Raw genomic sequence first — 26,062 nt, 5'->3', positions numbered from 1 at the left:
TTTCAGCTATTCTTACAGAGCGCCAGGGATGCTTCTTTCTCTGGCACAGGTTTGCCATGACCTTTACTAGATATACCCAGTAACACCGACTATAATCACATCTTTAACCATGTCTTTTTCCAAACTACTTTTCTACTCCTTACTTCGATTCAACTCCGTTCCTCGAGTAAAAAACGCCCGAGCTTGGTGCTGGCATGCAGCACAAGGTGAAAGCCAATACACACCGGATTTCATAATCCCAGTCGCAGATATGCGGCTCTTCCAGATCAAAATCGCGACAGGAGTCCTGGTGCTGCTGTCAGTGGCCACGCTTCTTGCTCTCAACCGGCCGAAGCTAGAAGACCTGAGCCGAGTTGGCGCACAGTATCTCTCCGATGGGTACCAGCCAACCCACCAGTCTTTTGCGCTGTCGATGTGTCCGTTCCAAATTCCATCCACTGCGAAAGCATCTCGTGCGTGCCTGCCGCCGCGCCCAACATCCCGCAAGACCGCCCTAATCGGTGTCTGGTCGTCTGCCCAGGACTTTGACCGGCGCGCCCTCATCCGACTGACCTATCGCCGCTACAAACCCCACGACATCGACGTTTACTTCATTCTGGGGCAGCCTGAGACGGACGCTCACCAGACCCTGGTCGGGTTGGAAATGGCCGCCCACCACGACATCCTCATCCTCAACACGACGGAGAACCTGACAGAAGGCAAAACTTTCGAGTTCTTCCACACGGTGGGGACGATCTTCGAGGAGGGCGACTATGTTTTTGTGACCAAAATAGACAGCGATGTATGGTGCGAACTTCCGCAATTTGCGGCTCGGTTGCAAGCCCTGATTCGCCAGGGCCAGTCGACCGGGACGTACTTTGGCCGCGCGATTCACGAGACTTTCATGGCCGGGATGGCGTACACTCTGTCCTGGGATCTGGTGCGATGGGTGGCCACCGATCCGTATCCTGCGTCGCATCGCGAAGGGTTCGAGGACCAGGTGGTCGGGGACTGGTTGCACCGTAGCGGCTCGCTGAATCACTTTGTTTCCGAGGATCAGGCAATCTATGACAGCCCCGACTATCTGGTGGAAGGTGGATGGGCGCGAAACTACACGGACGGAACGTTGATTGTTCACCAGCTGAAGCAGAATGAGTGGTTTTTGCGGACGGCCAAACACTTTCTGGGTCAGCGGGATGCATAGAGGCCGATGCACATGCACCAAGACATACAGAAGATAGGTACCTACTGCTGGGATATTTCATCGTATTATTAATCTCGAGACGAGTCTTGTTTCTCTGCAAGGCACTGTGAGCTCGTTGCCATTTCGAGCAGGCGCGAGGAATAATATCATGTGACCGCGGGGTATAAAACCCCCCTCTTGTCCTTCTTTTCTCACCACCTCCCTGAAGCCTGGCATCAAAGAACAGCGAGCCTGTCTGTAATCTTGCAATATATGCTACTTATGCGGGTTATTGGCTCTTGGAAGCGCAATCTTCCGTCTATGCACCCCTTAGGATGGACCGCAACATCGCGACAGAATCATCGAGTATCAGACACGTAGTAAACCGCATGGAGAGAGTCTAAGGTCTCTTAGCCCTTGTTACCACCTTCTCATCCCAGGGGAGTTATGTTGCTCCAGTCAGGCAGAATTGATCCTCTTTCGTCGCCTTTATTGAGTATATGATGTCATGTCAACCAACCGGTACTTTCATCTATCGCCAGGAAAAGCCAAGCTTTGCTCTACTACCCTGCGCAACACACTTAATCGCAACAAAAGTCCATTTACATAAAGCAGAAATCTAACACAGCAAATCAATAAAAATCCATCAACGCACAGCCACCCTAGGCTACAGCAACACCGCAGCCCCCAACCCACCAACAACAACCCACCACCCCCTCCCCACCCCTTTCCCCACCCCCGTCCCCAGTGCCACCGCATCCCCCCGAGCCTGATTCTCATAAGGATCCTTAAACTGCCCGACCGCCCCGCGACTAACATTCACAACCGAAAGCATCCCATCCATGACCGCCCTTCCTTCCTCTCCCTTCTCGTCAATCAAATGATAAAGCGGCGCACAGGCCTCCACCGCCGTCCTATTCTCCACACCAGACGTACAATTATCCACCGTCCCGGTATAGCAATACCGATACGCCGTGAAATTCAGATATGCTGACTGGCCAGGCCGGAGCATGCGCGTGCCGTCAATTGCGCCGGCGATGCTGCGGCTGAACTCCTCCGACAGCGTGGCGTTGCCGACTGTCTCGTCGACGACGGAGATGAATGTCGCGGACAGTGCGGTGAGGTTCGTCTGCGCGCTGTACATGGCGTCGCCGGCTGCCGTGAGCGCGCATGTGAGGTTTCGGTTGTTGTTGTCTGCGCAGGTTGAGGCACCGCTGACGCGTTGTGGCGCGTAGGTTTTTAGGTATGCTGCGTTGTGGTTCCAGTTGAAGACGGTGCAGTTTGCTTGTGTGGTGGTGGTGGAGGTGGTTTGGGCGGTTGTGCTCAAGGTTTGCAGGAGTAGGAGCAGGAGGGCGATGGTGGGTTTGAGGGTCAGCATTTTGGGGACTGGTATTGTATTGTTCTCGGGTGAGGTGTGAGAGTGTTATGGGCTCGCGAGCTATGGGTCGTGAACTAGGGGCTCTGAGGCTTTTATGCTGTCGCAGTGCCCGTGGGCCGTGGTAATGGCTCGATACTTTTTGGTGTGTGAGGCTATGCAGCCATCCTGCATTGGCGCCAAGACGCTCGAGTCATTCGGCGCAACCACTGTCTCTTGGCGTGCTGACGCCCGGCGTCATGATGACTGGTCTTTTGCATTCGGATGGACATCTCGTGCATTATAGCGGAACTGTGTCAGTTGGAGTCCGTCATGGCAGTCGAAATGGACGGTGATGAGCGATACCTGTCTAATAGGCAATTTTGTCGGTCATAGTCCTGAGTGGTCGTCAACAAAGACGAGAACACAACCTACTGCACTAAACACATTTCTTTGCAGCATAGAGAGGATAACCAAGGCTTTACGCAGACCATCTTCACGATCCTCGTCCAGTTGATGGGAACCTGAAGGCGGCGGAGTCGGCCATACCGGCCAGAAAGAACGAACCGGCCAATGAGGGCAACCATATGCCCCAACTTAGTCGAGCCAAGAGAGAGATAGCCCCCGAATTTGAATAGCTATGTCGGCCAAGCCTGGCACAGCATCAAGGGTTCATTCATTACGAGATGTTTTTGTTGATAGCGGGTCGAGGGCGGCTCCGGGCGCCAAACGCCACCCCCGCAGCCTCACCGGATCCCGGCACCATGAGTATCGTCAGGCACCAGAGCCATGCGCGTTGCCCGCCAAGCATGGGTTCAATGGTGTTGGTGTTTCAATCTTCCTGCCAACTGTACCTCCTTAGCACAGCCACGACCGACTCGGGAGTAACTTGAATACTCGATATGCAACCGCCAATCCTTAGAAGGGTCTTTCCTTGCCGGGATCCTGATAACTTCTCATGCACACTACTGGATATATATCACTACACGCAGCCATTTCATTGAATCTACTAGACTTAATAATGTGTTCGAGGTTAGGATAATGGCCAGTCAAAGTCGAACTGTATTCGTTGAGTATAAGACTTATTTAACTACCATACAACAATCCATCCCCATGTAAGTGGCGAATGCAGCCACATCTACATACACCGAACCAAAAACCCGAGCAGATTCCGGTGTCCGCCTTAGTGCCTCAGGCAACAGCCCACCTTATCGCTGCCGCCCGCGCGATAAGCCGAAGTTCATCCACTCACTCCCCGCACGTCTTCTTCTCCTTCCTCTCGCACAGATCTTGAACTGTCATTGAGAGCCCTATCTAAGAACCGCTGAGGAGCACAGAAACTTAAGGAGAGAAGCGAATTATGCCTACCAACGTCGTTCTCTGCAGACAGCGATCCAGAAATCACGGCCATCCTTCCTGAACGGAAGCGAAAACGTCCTGCATTGTGTTTACACCAACGAGTCTAAGATAAGTCTTACTTGGACTTAGCTGGACACGAGGTACTGCCATGCAAACAACTTCATTCATGATGGGCCTGCAAGGGACTGAACAGTTGTGGATTATACTGGATGATATCTGGATCTCGCTTGCAAAGAAGACACAAACACACAAAAAGCAACAGCAAGACGACTTTGCTCACTAATCACCTCCCTCCTTTCCTCCGTCCTCGACAAAAAAAGTCAGGTCCTCGGCGTGCACCTTCGGCACGCTCGAAATCCTTATCCATGAAGCACTTGACCACATACCCCAGAAGGCCCCGCTGTGACTTCCACGACACCACCTGCGTCACGCGTTGACCTGTCCTGTCCCTTATACCAGGGAGATAAGGATAGCCGGGGGAGAACCCCCAGACCCCCCTTCCTTTCAGCTTCCTGGCCACCTCAATCTATACCTCTTCTACGCTACAGTTCATTCGGCTCAACAACAGAGACTTGCCAATGACGACATATCCTATACTCCAAAGAACTCGCAACCCAGAGCGGAGAAAGTCCATATACATGCTAATAACAACAACCACAATAGGGAGATACAAGAAAAGAACTACGCCTCCGTTCCCTTATCCCCATCTTTAGGATGAGGCCTATTCTTGACACTCCGCCACCCAACTCCCCACACAAACCCAAACTGCACCATCGACAGCGCCGTCGCAAGATAAAACACCTCATCCACGCTCTTCGCATACGCGACCAGCACAGCCGGTAAATCCCGCGCATCCACCACAGCCCGGAACCCCGTTGCACCCGCCTGGATCACGGCCTCCGCGTCAACGCCCGGCGCGAATTCCGAAATTTTCGTGCGCAGCCCCTGCGCGAAGATCACCTCCGCCACGGCTAGGAAGATCGCGCCGCCGAACGTCTGCGCGCACGTCATCATTGCCATTGCTGTTGAGATGTCGTTTTCGGTTACGTTGTTCTGGATTGCGATCATTGGCTTTCTCTCTCTGTGAGTAACTATCTATAGAGAAGGATGTTCCAGGGTCTGGGTATTCGGGCTGGGGATGATATTTGGATTGAGGTGCCAGGGAGCTGAAGAGAAGGGGGGTCCGGGGGTTCTGCCCCGGATGCTTCTGTCTCCCGGGTGCTTTGGGGTGGGAGTGGAAGTGGGCTCACGATTTGGGAGATGGCGCCTCGGCCGAAGCCGACGAGGGCCTGATAGCCGGCCCAGCGGGGCACGGAAGTGTGCGGGCCCAGGGTGGAGAGGAGGCCGTTGCCGACGGCGTCGAGGATGGCGCCGAGTACGCCCCAGGGGAGGTAGTAGCCGAGTTTGGATGCTGCTGGCAGTTAGTCTTGGGTGGAAGGACTGATCAGGGTGGAACATACTCAGCACGCCAGACACGACAGCCATGACCAGCTGGCACAGGATGTTCGGGAGCAGGTTGACACCGCTGACGAGGGCGGATTTGCCGCGCACGGATTGGAAGTAAATGGGCAGGTAGTAAGACAGGGTCATGGTGAAGCCGAAGATGACCATGGCCAGCAGGCTGCTACACAGCACGATCTGGTTGGCGACGAGGTGGCCGGGGATCATGGCCTCGGAGCCCATGCGGCGCTCCCACAGCGCGAACACCGCAAACGTCACGGCCGCGCCCACGAACAGCCCGATCACCGTCGCGCTGTCCCACGCGTACCGATTGCCGCCGTACTGAAGCGCCAGCAGCAGCATGATCGACGCCGGCCCGAACAGCACGAATCCCACCAGGTCGAACTTCCGCAAGAACACCGACTGGAGCACCTCGCGCGCCGGCGCCTTGGGCTTCTGGTCTGGGATGCGCGTGAAAAGGAGCAGGCCCCCCACCATTGCGCCGATTGGCAGGTTCATGTAGAAGCCTGCGCTGCGTTAGCTATGGACTTTTTGGACGCAGGGAAAGTAGGTGATACTCACACCAACGCCAGGTCGAGTACGTCGTGAAGGCGCCGCCAACCAGCGGCCCACCTACGAGGCCCAGTTGACCGACTGAAGAGAGTCAGCGCCTATACAGAACGACAGTAGGGAGGAGGTATACCGCCCATGATCACCCCGATTATCGCCGGGCGCTTCTCGTTCGGCACCGCGCCCGCCAGGATGTTCAACGCCCCGTTCAGCATCCCCGAAGAGCCCATGCCGGCCACCGCGCGCCCGACGATCAGCATCTTCGACGAGGTGGCCACGCCGCAGACCAGCGAGCCCAACTCGAACAGCGCGAAGAACGACAGGAACGTCCATTTCAACGAGAAGTACGTGTAGAACTTGCCGGTCAGGGGTTGGAGGGTTGCACTACATGCATGCGGCATTAGCAAGCAAGTCGCGTCTATTATCCGGTGACCTTCGCATACCTCGAGATAGTATACGCACTCCCATACCACGCTACATCCTCCAACGAGTTGAGTTGATTCGTGATCTTCGGAATCGCCTGGAGAACACCTTGTCAGCCTTAAACAATATCCTCCACCGCACCAGACCTACCGTCGACACAATCGACACATCCAGTAACATCAGAAACACCACCAGCGTGATCCCCGTGTTCACCATAACCAGCGTCACCCCCTGCACCCACTCGGGCTCGTACTCGCCGCCGTCCGTGCGCGCGGGCTTCTCGCCATGACAGTCCTGCTCCTGGTCGTGGCCCTGATTCTGGTCCCAGGGCGTCGCGCTGAAGGCTAGCAGCCCCGGCTGGCTGCTGTCTTGACCCATGGTGACGGCGTGGTAGCTTTTCGATGACCGCGTTTCCTGGCTGGAGTACGCCATTATCAATGTGAAACTGTTTTCGTGGTTGGAAGGACCAGACTGCCTGCGACGGCCTGGATTGTCTTAAGTACGCGAACCGGAGCAGGCGTTGGCGGATGCCGGCCCCGAACGCCATTCGCTTGGCTCTTGAACGCCGGGTGCGCCCTGAATGCCGTCCCCCTTGTATGGATGCTGTCCGTCGGGTAAGAACCTTGGTACAGGGGCAAAATACGGACTTATTGAAGTGATATTGCACAGGGAAAGTGATTACACTTCCTGGTCGACCTCAATCACTATATCAGTATAAGCGTCCCGAGGGAGATCCCCCGGACCCCCCTTTCTCTCAGCTTCCTGGATCACGGGATTACTCATTATCTCGTCTTGCCTCTTCTCGATTGTGTAATTGTGCTTACTTGTGTGGATCTTACCGCGATATTCCACGATGATTACTCATTATATCTAGTATAGGGCTTGCGGTAGACCAGGAAGCTGAAAGAAACGGGGGCCCGGTGGGTTCTCCCCCGGAATGCCTATTCTTCTGGGTAATAAGATTGCAGTGGGCACAGCCATAAGACGTAATTACGACCACGACCCCGCGAACTCGCCGGACCCATTCCCATCCGTCAACCACGCCATCTCAGACCAGCTGAGAAAGCTATCGAGATCGCCAAGGTCCAAGCCGGAGGAGAACGGCTCACCGGTAGCGCGATCGACCACGGCACCAGGACACTCGGGCAGACGGACAGCCCACTCGCCGCGCAGCTTCTGCATCATCATGCCGAGCTTGCTGAAGGGGTCGCCGTTGGAGCGCTCGCTGCGCATGCACACCGCGGCAGCCACCTGTCCCATGCGCGTGGCGATCTGCTCCGCGATGACCAGCAGGTCGACACTGCTTCGCACCGCGGCCTTGTCCCAGCCCGGGTATTCCAGCGTCGACAGCCGGAACAACGTGACCAGGCAGTGCGACACCTGTGTCAGGTACGGTAGCGCCAGCGAGGTGTAGTCGGCCGGCGCGATCGTGAAGAACAGGTCAAGAAACTGTTTTACCACGTGCAGGCACGCGTACAAATGGCCCAGCCGCTGGCTGTTCATCCCCTCGTCTGCTGGTGCTTTCACCAGTGCTACCTCGTAGAGGCTGATTTCTGTGTCGTAGAGGTTGAAGAGGATGAGTTCTTGGGCGGTTAGTAGCTGTCATTGATTGTAACTTACAGGAGGTCTGTTGACGTACTGTTTTCGGCCAGGTGCATGGGTAGCTCGGCTCTTATCGTCTCCACACGCGACTCGAATGCCTTGAGGTGAAAAGCCGCCAGCGCCTGCGCCGGACTGAGCCCGTACACCCCCTCGCTCCACGGGCCTTGCAGGATCTGGTCCGCCAGGAGCCGCGTGCGCGTCATCTGGACCAGCACCCCGTCCCCTGGGATCTCTTCGCTGTGCGCGAGTATGTCGAGGCATTCCTTCATGTGCGAGGTCCAGCGCAGCGGATCCATTCGGCCTAGGAATTGCGCGATTCTGCACCCATCAGTCACTTGGTCGGTCTGTGAAAAGTAGGCATGGTCTCTTACATGGACGTGAGTACGTAGCAGCCTAAGACCGCGCGGCGCTCGTTCATCGTGCGCAGGGTCGAGATTGAGGCTTTTAGACCCGGCATGTGGCCGACGGCATTGCTGTTGGAGACGGTCATGCTGAGGTCGCGCGGGGCGGGCTTGTTGAGGCCTAGCTCGAAGACCAACCCGATGGCCATCTGGGCATAAATACAGAGCGAGGACTTTTGCGGCTGGCTGTATAACGTGACCCTGGGACGGTCAGTAAGGAGACACCTGAAACGCCCGGGGGACCATGGCGGTCGAGCCAGAGGGAACGCAATACCAAGCGAGATAGACCAGCACGCCCTGCAAGAGATCCAAGGACTTCTCGCAGTGGACCAGCAGGCGCTTGCCGGCCAGCTCGCGGATGGTGACACACAAGGCTGCTTGCCGGGCAGCATGCTTACTCTCCACCGCAGTGATGCAACGCCAGAGGAACGGCGACTGCTGTTTCAGCTCCCGCGCCGTGGTGGTGGCGGGGAGGTGGATCAGGGGCAGGAACTGCAGGCGATGAGTGCGGAACGCATGCAAAGCCGCGTCTTCCTCCGCTTCAGGGTCTTCTTCGTCGTCGTCCCCTGTGACAGTATCTGGTCCGGTCTCAGGCTGGTTGTCCAGCGCCTCCTGCGCGGAGGCTTGGACGGGAGTCGGCGCTGGCAATCCGGTCCGGCCGGCAGAGGAAGTCAGCAGCATCATCAGCCCATCCATCTTCCGCTCCAGTTGGACGGCTTTTGATAGCGGTCGAGTCTTGCGTCGGCCCTGCGCCACGCGGCATTCTTTGTTGAGGCGGTGACACCTGATTCATGTTCATATCAATGTAAGCCGCGGGTTTCTCTCTTCGCACAGGGTCGGGTCGACCCACCTTTCGCAGCGGCCGCCAGCACTCCGCGGAACACAGCGACACTTGGCCCGAGCACAGGTGGCACACGCATTGCCGTAGGGCAGAGGCGCGCGCGCGGGAGGTTCCATGATGATGTGACTGCTATCTGCTGAGTGACTTCGATCTGGGTACAGGCGGAAGGGAAAGGGGAAGAGGAATAGGAAACGGAGGAGGAAAGGAATGGGCAGGAAGTAAGTAACTGTCAGACTCGAAAGGAACCGGAGACGGCGTTGGCGAATCCCGATGCAGCACGTGATTTGGCTGACTGCAGAGGCTGGAGTATCGATTGGTTGTGCATAAATGCTACTGAGAAGTATTTTGCTCTTCACACCTGTCACTTACACTCGTGGTTGACTCAATACTAGATTTCGACTGCAAGTCACTTACAAAGTAAGTACGATGAGAGGACGGTGGCGTCTACCACACAACCTGCCCTAACCATCCTATGCAATTCAGATGTTGGAAAAGGAAGCAGATAGACTAGACTCGAGAGTCTCGATGCTCCGCACAAGTTAGTCCCCTCCGCGCAGCTCATAGATAATCGAATCAAGCATGGCAGCGATTGGTGGTGAGTATGAAGGACTCGTACCTTGTCAGGCAGGAGTCTAGGATAGGGCTGGGCATCGTTTCGAGAACTTTACTGAATATACCCCGCTCTTGCACTCTTCCGCCACTCGATTACTACCACTAACTGCAGTTAAGAGCCATGATCGGATGGCGAACGTCTCATATCGAGGTAGGGTTGCTATTTCGGTAGTGGTTTCAACTTTTTCATCATATTCCAATATGAGGCCATCTTTGCGACCCCTCCCGGGTAGCCATCTGCCAAAGGATTGTGTATAAGTCAGGCATCAACACACAATCGGTGTATTCATGATGAAGGATCATTGCGTCGCCACTTGCTTCAGGATTTCAACTGCACCAGTTATACATTACACTTGTCTTAAACATGATAGAGGTCCCCGCCCCAGGACCACGCGTTACTCACGTCCCGTCGTCCAATCCCAGAACCTACAGCGTACACCTCCCGCACGAAGCAGGCGCCACACTCGCATGCTCCACGAGGGTGGAGCGACTCTGCGCCTGTCTTGAGCGCGGGACATCATTGGACGGATTCAGCTCGAACAAGCTCGTCGGTTTGAGCGAGACGGCCATCTTCTCGACGGGCATGACGGCAAAATCTGCATAAGGTCAGCTAACCCCCAACAGCCACTTGGAATTATATGAATACATACCTTCCGGGCGTGTGATGTGGGTGGTCCCAAACGTGTGCCAGAGCACGACGTCGTGGTTCTCGACGGGCTGCGCGCGCTGGCTCCACACCCCAAGGCCGGTGTCGTCGGTGCCCTGGTTGGTGAACTCGCCCGCGGCATAGAGCTCTTCATCGCGGTAGTCCGTGACTCAGATGAGCTTGGAGGAGAAGCGGTCGCGGTGGGAGTTGAATGTCTCGGGGCTCATCATCAGCATCTGGCTCGGCGAGGCGTGCAGCTTGTAGTCGACGGGTTTGCCGGAGACGGCGTTCAGGCGGTTGGGGTTGATGATGCGATAGGTCCGGGCACTGGGAAGGTTGAGGTCGTAGCCTCCGGGTTGGGTAATGGGGGTGGTGTGCACGCGGAACGCGCAGCCCTGTAGACGACCGTGTTGCGCACGCCGTCCAGGACCGGGCCGGCGCGCAGGCTGAACAGATGCTGATGGTTGACGGCCAGCACGCCGGGCGCCACGACGGTGCCCCAGGGCGAGACGGTGTTGCGGGCGATGGGCATGATTGACATGATGCCCATGGCTCTGACCTCGACGTGCAGATTGACCGCCTGGTCCAGCACGAACGCCAGGATGTACTCGTAGTTGAGCACCGTGGCCGTGCATTGGATGACCAATGTGCGGTTGCGCACCATCGATGCTTGCCCGTTGCGCATGTTGGTGTGCTTCCAGCCGACCCCGTCGTCCACCTGTGCATGCAGATCACGTTCTTCATCTCAATCGGCTCGCCCGCCGCCGTCGTGTGGATCCCGTCGAAATACGCAATGTGGCCCAGGCAGTCGCAGCCCAGCGTCAGCGTGTTGGCCGTCAGCCCGAGCCCCGAGTCGCCCAGGTCAAACGCCTGTTAGCGCCGGTACGGAGCCCGCGGGTCGCCGTACGGCACCGTCATCTCGCTCATCGACACCCGGTGGAACAGCGACCGCCCGTCGTAGGAGACGTTGTTGAGGACCGGTCCTTCGCGCACCGTCCAGCCCAGATGGAACGACCACTTCTGCCAGGTGATCTGGCGTCCGTCCATACGGAACGACGGGCCGTCGGGTTGGACAACGTTTAGCGGTTTCAGATCGGTGCGGAAGTAGGTCTTGCCTAGGAGGCGCTCGCTGTACTCAACGGGCGCAACGGCGCCCCACGGCATCGTGTCCGGATCGAGCTCGGTCCCCACGCCTCGAGGCAGCTTCTCGACCTCGACAAGCTCCGCCGTGTGGGCGTCGAATATCGGCGCGAATGCGACGGGAATGGAGTAGGGGTTCGCTTCGGGATCATCGTTGAGGACGATGTACATGTAGCATTGGTAAAGGCGGCGGTTCTTATCGGGTCTGTCAGTACCGTACAGCCAAGGATCGTTGACTACCGATGCTCTGCTGCAATTGGTTTTTTTGGGCTCCCCCTGTCCTCGAGAGATATAGTCTAGCAAGATAACACTCACCCCTAGGCAGCTTGAGCTTCTCTACCTCTGCGCGAACCAGAGGATGCTCGTCGCAGGCTCGGAGAACACGCTCGAACTCCTCGAAGTCGGCCGGTCCTTACGCCCCTGGGTACGCGCGATCCTCGTCTACTGTTCCCTTGGTGAGGTTCACTTTCGCCTTGCGCAGCGTGGATACCCCTGCTGATGATAGTAGATGTAGGCCCTCCGCGGGAGTGCCAGTGCGCTGTGCGTGCGGTCGTTCTAAATATGTCAGGAGTGAAGCTTTGGGTGGCTCAAGAAGATCAATGACCTTGAAGCGGATCGGAGTGGACTGTCGATGGACGCACAGCCAATGTAGGTATGCTGGCAACTTTACTCTATCTGTATAAACCCACGCCCGCAAATCATTACCCAGGTTCTTAGCGAGTACCATGATCGCTTTGGAGCTTCTCCGACCGGGATAATATGATTGATTTCTCGCGCGATCGACGCTGAGGGGATTTCCTCATTGGGGATGCTTTCCAACCTCAGCGCGCATAAAAAGTCAGCAACATGAAACAACCACCGAGGAGTATTGCGGGGTACCAGAGGTAAGCTTATTGACCCACGGTTGGGGCTAGTTGATTTGACGTCAGTTTCGAGCTGATAAAGTATAAGCTCCGGGAGAGCAATTGTCTACGAGGTTGAATGACCTACCCACAATGGGTACTGTTCTCCGTAAATCTGGAGATTGTGAGACGTCGGAGGTAGAGGTCGAATTATACCACTGAATGCAATTCTTCTCGCCAATCTATCATACAAGCTGGATTTCCTTTGTTCAACAGCACGCCGTGATAAGCCCAACCGTGAGTTGACCGCCTATTAGCGCTGGACTAAGGATGTGATTGCTGCAAGCCAGACAGTGGTATACTCCCAAAATATTCGACTTACCCTATTTTGATGGAAATAGGCGCGGTGGTGAGTTGGAAGCATTTCCTATTGAGGGCAAGCCTGCAGGCGGGTTCCCGTATTCGGCAATTAAGGCCACTCTCGCCTCCCCCTCAAGGCTTCCATCCCCAACAATCTTGGCGGCGCTTATCTGGAAGTCATTGCGTCGATAACTCCAGCATGGAGCATATAATAAGCGAAACTCGGGTGAGGGAACACGCCACTCAACAAATGCAACCAGTGCAAGTTGACATACCCATTCATTACCATGCCATTCGATCCGACCAAGTACAGCGACGAGGTCCAGAAAGTGTCTAAAGACACCCCTCTAGAAGAGATTCTGTATTTGCTCAAACGTGATGGCGGAGTCTTCGTCAAGAACCTCATTCCTAAAAGTGACGTCGATCAGGCCTATGAGGAGGTCAAATCACGGTTGGACGAAGATGTAGAATGGAACGGTTCCTTCTTTCCCGGTATGTCCTGACTTGCAAGACATCTGGAGACGACACGACTACTAATGCAGCTACAGCACAAACCCAGCGGGCCCCATCGCTCATCGCCAGGAGTCCAACCTACACCAAAACTCAAGTCATGAACCCGCTCTTCCGCGAGGTTTGCGACCACTTCCTCACCTCCCGCCGATGGTATTGGTGGGGCGAGGAAAAGAAGCTCTCCGTGGCGAAGCCCTACGTGCATTCCTGCACGGCGATGCGGATCGGCCCCGGGGGCACGGCTCAGCCGCTCCACCGGGACGACTACATCAGCCATCGCTGGCACCAGGAGATCGGACAGTGGGACGACGTTCGGGACTCGGAGCGCGAGTCGTCGATCGGGCTCTTTGTCGCCGGTTGTCGGGTCACCAAGGATAACGGGGGCACTGCGTTCATCCCGAAGAGTCATCTATGGTATGCCTCGAGATCCAGCTAGTGATACCTTTGAGCGCGCTGACACAGCTATTAGGGGCTCGGACCGTACAACTCCCCCGAAGGTTGAGCAATGCATCTACGCCGACATGGAGAAGGGCGATGGCTTCTTGATGCTCGCGTCAGCATTCCATGGTGGCGGGGCAAATGTCACGAAAGACGAGAAACGACTGCTTTTCGCCACCTTTATCATCCGCGGCTACCTGCGGCAGGAGGAGAATCAGTTCCTGGCTGTGCCGGCTGATGTTGCTCGGAGCTATGACCGGGACATCCAAGACTACATGGGGTATTCGATGAGCGAGCCGGCTTGTGGGTGGGTCGAACAGTTGGATCCAATCTACCACCTTCGTCCGGAGTTGAAAGAGGATGGACGACCCAAGGACTTCTAGTTGGTCCTGTTGGTGTAGGAGTGTTGATACAAAACGCGCAATGTGGGCGCTAAAGGACGGTTTCAGTATCTCGGGCTCCCGCCTATGGGCAGCTAATCCCGTAAGCGTGCCATTTCTATGCTAGATTCAAGTAGCTTGAGAGGATCGTCACACCTAAAGGTCGCTATGTTGCGTGCGTCAGTGCAAGCTTTCGCCGTGTGATATGCTGACAACCTTTTCTCCATGAAGATACTAGTAGAAAATAGAGAATGGAAGTAAACAGTGTAGTTGTTAGCAGCATTAGCCACCGCGAACTCATGCAAAACAGGAACATCAGCCAGTGTTGAGGTCTCAGTCTGGTCAAGCGCATGGCTCACCGGGAAGCATTGACAAAACTACGGTATGCACCCGGACAGAAAGGGAATATCCGTCTCCTTGATTCAATCACACCTTGGCGTTGGCTAATATTTCTCTAGGCTATTTCGGGGGTGGTTCCGTGGAGCGGTGGAGATGCTGGCTATCTTTCCCAACAAGGCAATGCTCCCCACTGCCCCCGATTTTGGGGATGGCTTCAATCAATATACGAGCTTCAGGAGCGTCGTGATTGTCATGAAAGGACATTATAAAGATCTTGAAGACACACTGGAAGATATCTGGCCATTGAATCAACAAACATGCCTTCCACCAACAACAGCTCACAATTGTCCAGTCTTTCGGCCAACTTGGGTGGCAAGACGGCCATCGTCACCGGATCTTCCATGTAACACGATAAATGTCTATCTTCTCGACCCGCCCTTGCTGATAATCGCACTAAAGAGACATTGATGCTGGAATCGCGGTGGACTTGGGACGTCGCGGTGCGGCCGTGGTTATCACTTACACCTCGGAACGGTCCCGCGACGCAGCTTATAGTGTTGCAAAGACCATTGATGATTCTATATCTGGGGGAAAGGGTCTACCAGTTCAAGAAGACGTCACGTCCGCTAGTGGCAGACAGACGCTTGTTGAACCGCCGTGAAGGCGAGTCCACAGGATACCATCGATATTCTCATTCATAATGCTGCCGACGGGGAAGATCGATTTTTGGAAGACGTCACTGGCGAATTCTTCAACAAGATGACCGATCTGAACCTCAAAGGAGTTTACGATCCACGTATTGCTTTTGCGAAAGGATGAACAAGGAAGACAGGTCACTGATTTCATGATACTCAGCCCCTTTGCTGCTAACTAAAGGGGTCGTGCCCCATATGCCGCGAGGCGGACGCATTGTCCTCATCACCTCGGCAGCGGCACGCATGGGCGTCACACAAAAAAGCGTCTACGTCGTCACCAAAGCAGGCCATAAAGCTTTCTGATAACAACCTGTATTGCCGCATAACTAACCGCGGCCAGTTCCACGGTAGTGGTCGGCCTGGCGCCTTTGTTCTTCTGAGCTGGTGTTTTCTCTAATCCCTCCAGCTATCGCATAGGACATCTTAATGTTGCACGAAAAGGTCGGTAAGTCTCTGTCGAATGTGTATATCATCACCTGCTCACCACCATTGGCATGAGCTAGATCCAGCATGCGGCACTTGTCGCAAGAAGTGCCGCCAATGCGACCGTACACGCACCCGTCTGTCGTAGGTGTCAAGTGAAGCGCCTCAAATGCGAAGGCTACCCACCACGATACGTCAATCTGGAGGAGCCGTCTATTCATAAGCGTCCGCGCACTGAGAACACCAGCCTTTATCAACATGGGATTTTCATGCTTCTAGCCTCGGTATGTGGCTGTTGGCCAGCCAGTGGTTGTTCCTTATTGATTAGTATCTCTCACCCAGAGCAGGAAGCCTCTTCAAACACGCCCAACAATAGCATCGTGATATCACAGCCACCTTCGTCAGTGGAGGTGAGACCTCGGAAGTCGAGCTCACGTTCCTCGAAGCCGTCGTCACGCAGGAGGACACGGACTCGAGGTCAACAACCAGTCACGAACACGCGCGCCACCTCGGCGTTCATGCAGGAAGACTGGCGAAAGATTCATAAAATTCTTGAGTCGGCAGAGAATCAGAGATTGGTTCTCTACTGTACGTGGATTCGACCCGGTGAGATCCGCGATGGCTGATGCGGATTTCAATCAGTTAGAACAACAGTTTGCGCCGCCCTCGGTATCGAAACCAGCGGAACTCCGAACCCATATCGAGCATACGTTCTGCCTCTCGCACACCAAGACCTGGGGAACCTGCATGCTGTTCTAGCACTCGCTTCGTGTCATCAGCACCCCTCAGAAGCACAGCCCTCAACGAACAAGATAAGCGTCGCAGCGATGATCGAGCACCAGCTCGCTGGGATGCAATCACTCAGTGCACTGCTGATCAGAGAAGAATTGTATGGACTCGGTGCGGAAGAACTCGATATTCTTCTCGGGACGGTACTTCCTCTTTGTGCTTTGCGATGTGAGTCTAGTATCCTGTATGTCGATAACGAGCTTCTGACAGTGTCAAGGTCTGCGAGTCGGGCATCTCCTCGCACGGCCTTCTTGATCACCACCTTAGCTTGGTAAGTCATGGCCATCACTCTTTGAACCCGGTGCAGTCGCTGAGAATGCACTGCAAGGCTGAACCTGCTGCGTGGCTTTAGCGGAGCCGAGAAGTTAGCCTACGACGAGGACGTGCACCGCTGTGTCCTCCAGTTCGACCACTTCAACCTGGAAAGCATGTTCGGATGCCCCGTGGACCTATTCTACCGCATCAGCAGAATCCTCAGCTCAGCGAAGCATTACCTAGCCGGAGCCTTATCATTCTACAACTTCGAACAAACCCTCGCCGAAGCGGAACGCTTCTTCCGAACCTGGGTCGCAAAAGACAGTATAGAAACCGATCCAGCCCCAAGCCCAAGCACCAGCCTCTTCCCACCCTCCACCCTGACTGACGAATGGAAAGCGCTGGCCGAGGCGTATCGGCACGCGTGTATAATCCGTGTGCTACGGTTTCCGGATACGCGTCTGATTCCGTGCGAGGACCCGACTATTGAAGCCTCGGTGGTGGGGATTCTCGATGCGGCTGCGAGCATTGCCACAGAGTCACCCTTGGTTCAAGCGGTTGCTGTTCCCGCTCTTCATTGCAGGCGCCGAAACGTCCGTGCCGCATCGGCAGCGGTTCGTCGAGATGTGTATCGCTGAGATCAAGCGGAAGAGTGGGTTTCAGCATGCTGCTATGACTGAGATCCTGAGGCAGGTGTGGGAGGAGATAGCGCAACAGGTGGATGAATCTAAGAATGTGCCGTGGATGGAATATGTAAGTCGCTCTTTACCGATTGTGCACCTTGACTGTCTGAGTAGCTTGTCGCGGGTGCTGATCATGGAGTAGACATGCTCGATAGGTCTGGTACGGCAGCATGATTATCTGTTCTTTTAGATGTTGGGGCTGGCACTGGGGTTGGTTCGAGTGCTGAGGGTGCGGGCTTGAGCGGGGTGCATTCATATAAAGCAGACTGCACGTCGATGAGCCTCGCGCTTTTGTTCGGTCTATTCCTTAGATCATTGACCCACATGAGGAGTCTTTTGTGTATATATGTTGTATGTAGCAGCCAATCAGAATTGAAACACGATCTCTGAGTCGCGCGACGTGGTGGATGGAGACCGAATGCCCCGCCAGCGACGACGGCGCCAAGGATTGCTCTTGCGACAGGCTCTCGTACCTATGTCCCGAATGGGCTCGCAATACGAAATCCACAGCACCAACAACGCATGCAAAGGACTGGATGGTCGAGATGTGATTTGCTATTCCTGTCGATGTCTGCCTATTCGTTTAGGAATGAGTAAGAGGAGAACTCGACAATTGCGCGGTTGAAAACATGGACCGCGACAGCTGTATATAAAGCTCGCCATCCTTGAATGAGCATCCGGATCTCCATCTCTAGGCCATCAATCGATCAACAAATCTAAAACATCTTCTATAGCTTCTATATCAAGCCAGGAGATATGATCAACCTTGCCCTCGACAACCATCCGCATCTCAAGCGTCGCCTACACATCATCATCGGCTCCCTCCTCACCCTCACTTTCATCCTCATCATCGCCCGAGTAGCCGACAAAGGTACCCCAACAACACGCACCAATACGTGGGGCATCGCAGTAGTAAGATCTCACGCAGCATAGTATCCAGACCAACAGAAGCTCCTCTAACAAACCAAACGTTTACTACACAGTGCATCAAAGCAGCCGTCTTCCTAGCATACCAAGTCCTCACCACCTACACGGACCGCTTCAAACGATGGGCCAGTCCACGGGCCAACATGATTCTGGACATCATCGACACGGTCTTCTGGTTCGCGTTGTTCATTATCAGTATCATGGGCGCGAGCGGGGGTCAGAGTACAAGCAGTAAGGCGCTAGGTGGGGTTGTGGCTGTGCTGGCTTTGACGTTGTGGTTAGTACTTATCTTTCTTTATCACAGTTGCAGATACTGATGAGGTGAGTGTAGCGGGATGGTTGGCTTGTTGGCTTTTGTGTGTGTGCAGGATTGGAGGTATTTCAAGATGCATGGGGTTGTTCCGGGGGTGGTCAAGTCGCCTTGTTGAGGGGATCGATCGGGATCGATCAGGATGAGGATGATTGTATGAGAGCTCGGGTCTTGGGATCAATTTTCTTGGTAATTCCGCCCGATCTAGGAGTCGGAGAGGTAAAGTGACGGTCCTGAGTATTTTGGGAATGATGTCTATGTACGAAGGCGCCTGTTTTGCTGCACCATCGTAGCTTGGGTTTCGTCATGTGACAGCCGATCTATTCATAACCACTCCTAGTGTGTAGTCGTCATTCATTATGGAGGAGGACCGAGTTCATAACGTTAGCAAACTTTCTGTCCTTCATTTATCATACTATATTCCATGTCTATTAATGAGATAACCACCATTGTCCCTACAAGGTCGATGAAATCATAATCTAACACGACGGCTGAATGCGGACGACGGCAAGCTGTCATCTTCGCCACCTCAGTAGATCGCTGGTTAGCGAACCGTCTCGAACGCCTGGACCAATTTCACCCCAACTCTATCAATCAGATGGTGAAGCCTACATTACCTCATATCGCCGGTTAGTGATTGTCGAGGCTTGTTCCTCCGAATCACGGCTCGAATATTAAAAGCGACCGATCCATCACTGTGGTCTGCTATTAGACAACGAACCACCTTGCAACGATATACCTCTTCTTCAACATAACGCAACACATACTACCGCAAAAATGGTGAAAGACTTGGTCAGTGCAGAGTGCTTGGACGTTCGTTGCATCACCTCACTCTTGTGCTGATCATTCATCGAAAATAGACTTTCGACATTCGCTATGACAACGAATTGGCCCATCAATATTATGGGGACGGGTCCAAACTCACAGACAGGTGAGACTCAACCCGCCAGCCATCAATCACTAGTCTAGGGGGTCTGAGTCCTGACCATTCGCTAGTATTCGGGAGACCTACAAGGCCAAGAAGCTGGAGATCCCTGATACGTACGAGTCCACGCTGACCACCCCACCGATCCATTTCATGTCGTAAGTCGGGCCAGCCTGGAGGACTGCGATACGAAACTAACCTATGGTGCCAGGGTTTCTGCGCCGGACGATGTGGAGATCGATGAACTTCGGCAGATCAATGTGCCTCCGGGTCTGAATATCGAGATCTTGGACTTTGAGATGTGAATGAAGTTCGTTGATGTACTTCAAACGTAAACGCTCGGGGTTCAAAGGGATCGGGATGATCTTTGTTAGTGGAGTCATACCTATTCTGGCAACCAACTGAATGTGATTGGAAATTGTACTGTGACAGACTCCGGATTTACTTGTAGAAATGATGGACTGGGGATGAGGAAAGCATGACTTGACTTTTAGCGCGTTGCGCTTTCCGATATCCGACTCCTTCTCTTCTTTACCTCCCTTTCCCAAGCCAAACTCCACTGCTTTTTCCCATTTTCTACTTGCCTGGGTAGACTCGCTTCACTGCCACTCCAGACACTCCATAGCCACACTTTGTCATGGCTTCAACCCCGTCCTCGTCAGCAGGCCCAAGCTCACGTGAAATCAACCCCAAAAGACGCAAAATCCGAAAGGGCACGTTTTCTTGCTGGAAATGCAAGCATCGGAAGAGAAGATGCATCTTCGGACCAACAGGCAATGCCCGCTGCGTGTATTGCTGCAGCCGAGGGTTGCCATGCACTAGCCAGTCCTTTGCCGATCCAAGCAGCAGTAGCGAGTACGACCAAGTCCATCACCGCATCCGGCACGTCGAATCGCTCATGGATTACCTTCTTCAGCAGCGGAAGACTCGTCAAAAGCCTTCTTCACAGGTGGCGGCAAGAAATGAAAATGACCGGCCCTCGCTTTTGAGTCACAACGGCCTCGATGGGGACTCCGCTGGTGTTCTCGGAAATCCAGATCACGACCGCGATCGGCGCGTCTCTAAGCTTCTCCTGGGTAGATATCTTCTCTCATACATTCCTCCGCCTTCAATTGCCTTACTGATTTTGAACCAATGCAGTTTTTCTACTTCCCGTTCCAGCTCGTACAGTCACCGTGGGGAAGCCACCCGTGTGCGACATCCGACGGAGCTTATCCCGACGAGACGTTGGGACTGCCCTCGTCAACAACCCAGCCAGTGGATCTCGCTTGGAATCTTGTCCAGCTGGCTTTGGGATCGCAACAACTCAACCTGACCTCCCCCGGCGAGCTCCAGCTGCAGCTGAAAGAACCGGCTGCAGCCGCGGCGCAGCGCTATCTCACGGTCGCTAATCGCCATGGGACGTCCGACAACGAGCTCGTATGCTCGCTAGGTGGAATGGACGCACTGATGCTGGAGGCTCGCTACCACATCAATGCGGGCAGCTTGCGAGTAGCATGGCTGATATTCCGTCGGCTATCCGCAGCGGCTCCAGGGTGTGAATCGTAAGACACAGGCCCTGTTCTTCCGACTGGTATATTGCGATCGCTTCTTGTCGCTCATCCCGGGTCTTCCTCTTGTCATGTCGGATAACAGCTTTGCCGATCAAGGGCTCATGGAGAAGCTCTCATCGTTCGACAGATTCTAGCGCATTCTTGTCGTCCTTGCCGGTCGGATCATCGATCGGCACATGCGTATACGGCCTCGCTCCTCCTCGGTCGTGCAAGGCGATAATGGCCGTTTTGATGATTAGAAAGAGACTGATGATATTGAATACGAGATGAGAAAAGCGATCAGGTGTTTACCCATCTCATGGTGGGATGCGCCCGTGCTGGGGAACTAGGTGACCGAGCAGGAGAAAATGGGCGGCATTGCTCAGATAATCACCCAAATGCACCATCACTATCTTCTCATTCCTTCTATATCAACCTTATTTTGTTCGGCATCTGGGACGTTTGAAAGAAATTGAAAACGTCATATCAGTGCTTTCCACAGGAGACCATGGATACAAGAAGCTCGCTTTTCTCTCCGCCAGCCGCGAAGTGCTCACCCGAGACCTGGCCTTCCGAGATGTGCACCCGTTAATGTCCTATCATGGAGTGGATAACAAAGCCTTCGTTGCAGCAACTGCTCGCCTGATTATTCATACTGACGGACACAATCAGGGTCGCGCGAATGCACTGGAGCACCAGAGACCCTTGGACCTGAGAACCGTCGATAATGTTATTGATATATTGGAGTAGCTCTGCATACAGAACCGCTTGAAAAGCCCGACGATTGACACAGTTCGCAAGCTGAGAACGATTGAGGAAGAGGCTTCAAACGGGGTGAGACTTTGTGTTGTGTAGGAGAACGAGATCACCCAGCCTGTCGACTGTAGCCTGAAGTTAGAAATACCTTATTTTGGGTCTTTCTGCGTCTTGCGTCGGCCAGCTAGAGTCACTGATAAAGACCCGTTCATGACTGTAGCAGAGCCGCCTACTGCGTTGATATGAATGATATGAGTCGCATTATCTGCTCAACAGGAATGCACTGTTAGCAGCAGCGGGTCAGGCATACTCGGAAATGAACTTCTTTAGAAACAATTAATTGTACGCTACCAGGATATCATTCCAAACAGCGATTTGGATGGCACTGGACCAAAGCTTATTTCGCATGGTTAATCAAATGGGTCACTCTCTATACTGCGTTGGCACAGACGGCGGTTTCCAACGGCGGGGTGTCAGCGAAATCATATTTCGTCAAAGCCTAAAACCGTGAAACGTTCCTCCTCCTCTGAAACGCGGACAAAGACGCTCCTCAGGTTCTCTTCTAAGTGTTCGATCTTTGTGATTCCCGGGATAGCGAATATATCGTCCCCTGTGCAAGGATTTAGGCCAGCGCGAGTTGCGCCGTAGTGACACCTTTTTTGTTTGGCGATGGCGAAAATCGTATCCACAACAGCCAGGTCTTAGCAAGGTTCTTCTCATGAAGCCCCGGTAAGACTCTCCGTGAATTGCCAGGGCGACTGATGTCCTAGTGGGATCGTATCTTTCCACCTAGCACCCCATTCCCGAGTGGACTGTACGCCACAACTCCCACGCCCAACTCCTGTGCGGTCTCAAGAAGTCGAACCTGGGGTGATTCAATGGCCAAATAGAACAGAATGTACTCCACTTGCACACATGTGACGGGGTGTACCGCATGCGCACGACGCAACGACTCGGCACTGCACTCGCTCAGACCGATAAGCTTGATCTTGCCCTCTTGCTTCAGTTGCACCATGGCTTCCATGGTCTTCTCAATTGGTGTGACCTTATCCAAGCGATGAACATAGTAAAAGTTCACATACGGCAAATCAAGACGCTTCAGCGATCGTTCCAGTGCCTCACGGCAGCATTCCGGCGTCGAATCTATCTTGTATCCGCGCGGCGATTCTGATGAGGGACCAATCCCGAACTTCGTGGCCAAAAAGAAGTCCTTGCGCTTTTCGGGGTTTGCAGCGAACCATCTTCCGAGGACATCCTCAGACGCACCGTATATGTCCGCTGAGGTGTCATCGGTCTGTAGGCGCGGGAGCAGTGGCCTGTGTCTGCCTAGTGCACGAGTCGGAAATTTACCCAGAGTCGCCTCTCGGTATGTGACGGGGAACGCGTAATTGTGAAAAGATTATTCGAAGACCAGGGCCTTAAAGCTCTTCTAGAAGGCCAGGCAACATTTTGTATAGTAGTTGCAGCCGGTGATTGCGGCGGATATGAATCTCTGCACCCTCTCCCTTATCGGAATCCCCGTCGATCCGTTAAATGCCTTCATCTCCGCCGCGAACTCCACCGCCATCTCCGTGGCTCAATAGCGCGAAGACTCAATGATAATTGGTGTAGAAGACAGGATTATGTCACGCTGCGCCAGAACTCAATGCGATCGCAAACTGCGACCGAAGTGACCACAAGACTGAAGCTTGCCTGGTCGGCGATGTTCATATAGTACCCCGCGAGAAAGCGGGACGTGCAGGAATGAGCTACTATATCATGGCCACAGACACACTGTCCCGGTGTAATCTCAGAAATGCCGAAGTTACTCAATGACAATGACTCGGGGTCGCCCATTTGTAGGGGTAACCACAGCAGTAACGAACACGCCCATATTCGGAAGTGGTGAGGTCATCCCGGGAGGACAGAGTTTTGGTACAACCACGCTTTATAAAGACGGACGCCAGGAGAGTCGCCCATCTAAGCTGCCACAATTCATCGCCTGTCCCATTAATCGCAGAAATGGTCCATCTTTCGTCGGTCGCCAAAGAGTCTCACGGGCACCGCCACCGGCGGGAGGAGCGCGAAGCTCAGGCATCCGAGACGTCGCCCTATATCTATGGAACTCACTATGCGGTCGAGGAGCTGCCCGAGCATGTGATGTCGGAGCATGAGATGCCGGCAAGTGTTGCTTATCGGATGATCAAGGATGAGTTGAGTCTCGATGGGAACCCGCTGCTCAAGTAAGTTGCCTCTCTTGCGTATCGCGTGACAGTAATGATAACATTCTACAGCCTGGCAAGCTTTGTCACAACCTACATGGTCGGTCCTTGTGCCTAGAATGCCAGAATCAGCACTGACGCACGATCCAGGAAGACGAAGTGCAAACCCTCATGTCGGACGCGATGAGCAAGAACTTCATCGACTACGAGCAGTACCCGCAAACGGCACACATCCAGAACCGCTGTGTCAACATGATAGCTGGTATCCTCCATGCACCCACGACAGGAGAAGAGGGGTCCGAACAAGACGCCATTGGCACCTCGACGGTCGGGTCCTCGGAAGCGATCATGCTCGCCATGCTGGCGATGAAGAAGCGATGGCAGAACAAACGGAAGGCCGCGGGAAAGGACTGGTCGCGTCCGAATATTATCATGAACAGCGCGGTGCAGGTATGCTGGGAAAAGGCCGCCCGCTATTTCGAAGTCGAGGAGAAGTATGTCTACTGCACCGAGACACGATACGTCATCGACCCCAAAGCTGCGGTCGAGATGGTGGATGAAAACACGGTCGGAATTTGCGCCATCCTGGGCACCACCTACACTGGACAGTACGAAGATGTCAAGGCCATCAATGACCTGCTTGTAGCCAAAAATATCGACTGCCCGATCCATGTGGATGCCGCCAGTGGCGGGTTTGTCGTTCCATTTGTGAAGCCCGAGTTGGAATGGGACTTTCGGTTGGAGAAAGTGGTCTCAATCAATGTCTCAGGACATAAATACGGACTGGTAGAGACCTCTACATATCTCTCAAACCTGGCCAATGACGCTGATGCTGACTGACACGGACAGGTTTATCCCGGTGTGGGGTGGGTCTTCTGGCGTGCCCCGGAGTATCTGCCCAAGGAGTTGATCTTTAACATCAACTACCTAGGCACCGATCAGGCCAGCTTTACCTTGAACTTCTCCAAGGGAGCCTCGCACGTCATTGGTCAATATTATCAATTGATTCGATTGGGGAAGCATGGCTATCGATCGATTATGACCAATTTGACCCAGATCGCCGACTACCTGGCCACTCAACTGGGAGAGCTCGGCTTTATTATCATGAGCGAAGGGAACGGTCGCGGCCTCCCACTGGTGGCGTACCGATTACCCGAGCAGGAGGGTCGTCTCTACGATGAATTTTCAGTCGCCCATGTGCTGCGGCGGCGGGGTTGGGTGATTCCGGCGTACACCATGGCACCCAATTGCAATGGATTGAAGATGATGCGGATTGTGCTGCGGGAAGACTTCAGTCTGCATCGCTGTAACTTGCTGGTTGAAGACATTCGCCAGGCGCTCAAGTCGCTCGAGGAGATGGATGAGACCATGATCCAACGATACAGCACGTACGTCAACTTCCAACGAAGTCTCTGTTTTCCGGTGATTGTGGTACTAATGAGAAGCAGGTATGTTCAGACGCATGCAACTCGCGGGCCTCAAGGGCACCCAGTCTACAAGCAAGAAAAACATTCACTCCAGGGTAAAACCGGAAAAACGCACGCTGTGTGTTGAGCGAGTGAGTGGATCATCATCGGGCTTTGTGCGCCAATTGAGTTTTGCGACCGGTGACAAGTCAAGTATACATAGCTCAGTCCGCCATAGGGACTTCGTATTTGCTAAAAAGCCAAAACACCTCAATTGTCAGAGTTCAAGTCATCGTTCAATGTACTGTGTCTTACACACTTTTGTCGGGCTGGATCGATTTGTGGCGAGTCAGAATAGCATACATAGCATGCAATGGGTGCATAGGTCGAATGCATCCCGCACCAACCCGAGCGGCGAACCCGTGCTCGCCGACGTCAATTCTGCACCTCTGCTGCAGTTGTTTCTCCTCTTACGGACGTTGCTATCATGCTGCACACTGTCACCTAGTCCAGTCAGAACTTCTGCCCACTATTATCGTTTCACGGTCAACGGCCATCTTTGCAGGTCGGGAGTCTCGGGACTCGGTTGTAGCGATAGGATTCTCGCGCGACTCCACCGTTCCCCACGGAAGCCGGTGAGCTGCTGGCGGATTCTTGGCCAACCTGTCCGATAAGTGAGTGACAATAGCTGCCAATAATTAGCTCCCCACATCGGGCCGGACAGATGTGAATCACGGTGGC

General features: G+C 54.1%; 12 protein-coding genes across 12 annotated transcripts; 7 read left to right on the top strand and 5 right to left on the bottom strand.

The window, feature by feature from the left end:
* Positions 1–484: 484 nt before the first annotated feature.
* On the top strand, positions 485–1,165 carry BO97DRAFT_314488 (uncharacterized protein; the record flags this gene model as incomplete). The annotated part of the gene is made up of 1 exon (XM_025691254.1): positions 485–1,165. A coding segment is annotated over one exon (681 nt), but the record flags the coding sequence as incomplete, so codon positions are not given.
* A 664-nt stretch (positions 1,166–1,829) lies between these two features.
* BO97DRAFT_462509 (uncharacterized protein) lies at positions 1,830–2,716 on the bottom strand (the record flags this gene model as incomplete). The annotated part of the gene is made up of 1 exon (XM_025699420.1): positions 1,830–2,716. The coding sequence occupies exon 1, from the start codon at positions 2,538–2,540 to the stop codon at positions 1,830–1,832; it is 711 nt and encodes a 236-aa protein (XP_025547040.1). The 5' UTR covers positions 2,541–2,716.
* Positions 2,717–4,601: 1,885 nt separating this feature from the next.
* Positions 4,602–7,056, bottom strand: BO97DRAFT_377649 (MDR family MFS transporter; the record flags this gene model as incomplete). Its single annotated transcript, XM_025693071.1, has 7 exons — positions 6,459–7,056; positions 6,329–6,405; positions 6,019–6,269; positions 5,894–5,969; positions 5,336–5,847; positions 5,126–5,286; positions 4,602–4,952 (listed from the first exon to the last, which is right to left on the bottom strand). Coding segments are annotated over exons 1-7 (1,710 nt in total), but the record flags the coding sequence as incomplete, so codon positions are not given.
* A 182-nt stretch (positions 7,057–7,238) lies between these two features.
* Positions 7,239–9,350, bottom strand: BO97DRAFT_377645 (transcription factor domain-containing protein). Its single transcript, XM_025693070.1, has 5 exons — positions 9,162–9,350; positions 8,586–9,095; positions 8,282–8,512; positions 7,948–8,228; positions 7,239–7,891 (listed from the first exon to the last, which is right to left on the bottom strand). The coding sequence occupies exons 1-5, from the start codon at positions 9,266–9,268 to the stop codon at positions 7,299–7,301; spliced, it is 1,722 nt and encodes a 573-aa protein (XP_025547038.1). The 5' UTR covers positions 9,269–9,350; the 3' UTR covers positions 7,239–7,298.
* Positions 9,351–9,811: 461 nt separating this feature from the next.
* BO97DRAFT_473378 (amine oxidase catalytic domain-containing protein) lies at positions 9,812–12,277 on the bottom strand (the record flags this gene model as incomplete). Its single annotated transcript, XM_025700229.1, has 8 exons — positions 9,812–10,360; positions 10,415–10,556; positions 10,680–10,759; positions 10,798–11,104; positions 11,146–11,280; positions 11,323–11,795; positions 11,866–11,944; positions 11,996–12,277. 8 exons carry the CDS (start codon positions 12,275–12,277, stop codon positions 10,191–10,193), a joined length of 1,668 nt encoding a protein of 555 aa, XP_025547037.1. The 3' UTR covers positions 9,812–10,190.
* A 762-nt stretch (positions 12,278–13,039) lies between these two features.
* On the top strand, positions 13,040–14,083 carry BO97DRAFT_418212 (phytanoyl-CoA dioxygenase family protein; the record flags this gene model as incomplete). Its single annotated transcript, XM_025696511.1, has 3 exons — positions 13,040–13,244; positions 13,301–13,676; positions 13,732–14,083. The coding sequence occupies 3 exons, from the start codon at positions 13,040–13,042 to the stop codon at positions 14,081–14,083; spliced, it is 933 nt and encodes a 310-aa protein (XP_025547036.1).
* A 653-nt stretch (positions 14,084–14,736) lies between these two features.
* BO97DRAFT_428921 (SDR family NAD(P)-dependent oxidoreductase) lies at positions 14,737–15,417 on the top strand (the record flags this gene model as incomplete). The annotated part of the gene is made up of 4 exons (XM_025697335.1): positions 14,737–14,822; positions 14,879–15,023; positions 15,083–15,215; positions 15,296–15,417. The coding sequence occupies 4 exons, from the start codon at positions 14,737–14,739 to the stop codon at positions 15,415–15,417; spliced, it is 486 nt and encodes a 161-aa protein (XP_025547035.1).
* A 123-nt stretch (positions 15,418–15,540) lies between these two features.
* On the top strand, positions 15,541–17,454 carry BO97DRAFT_428920 (uncharacterized protein; the record flags this gene model as incomplete). The annotated part of the gene is made up of 7 exons (XM_025697334.1): positions 15,541–15,555; positions 15,618–15,821; positions 15,885–16,125; positions 16,180–16,597; positions 16,655–17,195; positions 17,275–17,334; positions 17,407–17,454. The coding sequence occupies 7 exons, from the start codon at positions 15,541–15,543 to the stop codon at positions 17,452–17,454; spliced, it is 1,527 nt and encodes a 508-aa protein (XP_025547034.1).
* A 486-nt stretch (positions 17,455–17,940) lies between these two features.
* On the top strand, positions 17,941–18,851 carry BO97DRAFT_377639 (uncharacterized protein). Its single transcript, XM_025693069.1, has 3 exons — positions 17,941–18,176; positions 18,248–18,468; positions 18,523–18,851. The coding sequence occupies exons 1-3, from the start codon at positions 18,021–18,023 to the stop codon at positions 18,617–18,619; spliced, it is 474 nt and encodes a 157-aa protein (XP_025547033.1). The 5' UTR covers positions 17,941–18,020; the 3' UTR covers positions 18,620–18,851.
* A 1,579-nt stretch (positions 18,852–20,430) lies between these two features.
* On the top strand, positions 20,431–20,974 carry BO97DRAFT_428918 (uncharacterized protein; the record flags this gene model as incomplete). Its single annotated transcript, XM_025697333.1, has 2 exons — positions 20,431–20,502; positions 20,567–20,974. 2 exons carry the CDS (start codon positions 20,431–20,433, stop codon positions 20,972–20,974), a joined length of 480 nt encoding a protein of 159 aa, XP_025547032.1.
* A 714-nt stretch (positions 20,975–21,688) lies between these two features.
* Positions 21,689–23,281, bottom strand: BO97DRAFT_438071 (Aldo/keto reductase; the record flags this gene model as incomplete). Its single annotated transcript, XM_025697895.1, has 5 exons — positions 21,689–21,759; positions 22,229–22,324; positions 22,369–22,480; positions 22,511–23,008; positions 23,213–23,281. 5 exons carry the CDS (start codon positions 23,279–23,281, stop codon positions 21,689–21,691), a joined length of 846 nt encoding a protein of 281 aa, XP_025547031.1.
* Positions 23,282–23,715: 434 nt separating this feature from the next.
* BO97DRAFT_377638 (glutamate decarboxylase) lies at positions 23,716–25,785 on the top strand (the record flags this gene model as incomplete). Its single annotated transcript, XM_025693068.1, has 5 exons — positions 23,716–23,936; positions 23,988–24,015; positions 24,066–24,701; positions 24,765–25,303; positions 25,364–25,785. 5 exons carry the CDS (start codon positions 23,716–23,718, stop codon positions 25,467–25,469), a joined length of 1,530 nt encoding a protein of 509 aa, XP_025547030.1. The 3' UTR covers positions 25,470–25,785.
* Between the last annotated feature and the right edge of the window lie 277 nt (positions 25,786–26,062).

Source organism: Aspergillus homomorphus, assembly GCF_003184865.1.
Source record: "Aspergillus homomorphus CBS 101889 unplaced genomic scaffold BO97scaffold_57, whole genome shotgun sequence".
NCBI classification, from domain to species: domain Eukaryota; kingdom Fungi; phylum Ascomycota; class Eurotiomycetes; order Eurotiales; family Aspergillaceae; genus Aspergillus; species Aspergillus homomorphus.
Note: the sequence above shows the minus strand (reverse complement) of the source record. Positions and strands in the feature narration are given on the sequence as shown.

Excerpts from the sequence above, each read along its gene's own strand:
- BO97DRAFT_377645 (XM_025693070.1), bottom strand. The coding sequence starts at position 9,268 with ATGGAACCTCCCGCGCGCGCGCCTCTGCCCTACGGCAATGCGTGTGCC. Across the intron at positions 9,096-9,161 it reads GCTGGCGGCCGCTGCGAAAG|GTGTCACCGCCTCAACAAAG; the intron begins GTGGGTCGACCC and ends AACATGAATCAG. Across the intron at positions 8,229-8,281 it reads TGCTACGTACTCACGTCCAT|AATCGCGCAATTCCTAGGCC; the intron begins GTAAGAGACCAT and ends TGATGGGTGCAG.
- BO97DRAFT_377639 (XM_025693069.1), top strand. The coding sequence starts at position 18,021 with ATGATCAACCTTGCCCTCGACAACCATCCGCATCTCAAGCGTCGCCTA. Across the intron at positions 18,177-18,247 it reads ATACGTGGGGCATCGCAGTA|TGCATCAAAGCAGCCGTCTT; the intron begins GTAAGATCTCAC and ends TTTACTACACAG. Across the intron at positions 18,469-18,522 it reads GTGCTGGCTTTGACGTTGTG|CGGGATGGTTGGCTTGTTGG; the intron begins GTTAGTACTTAT and ends AGGTGAGTGTAG.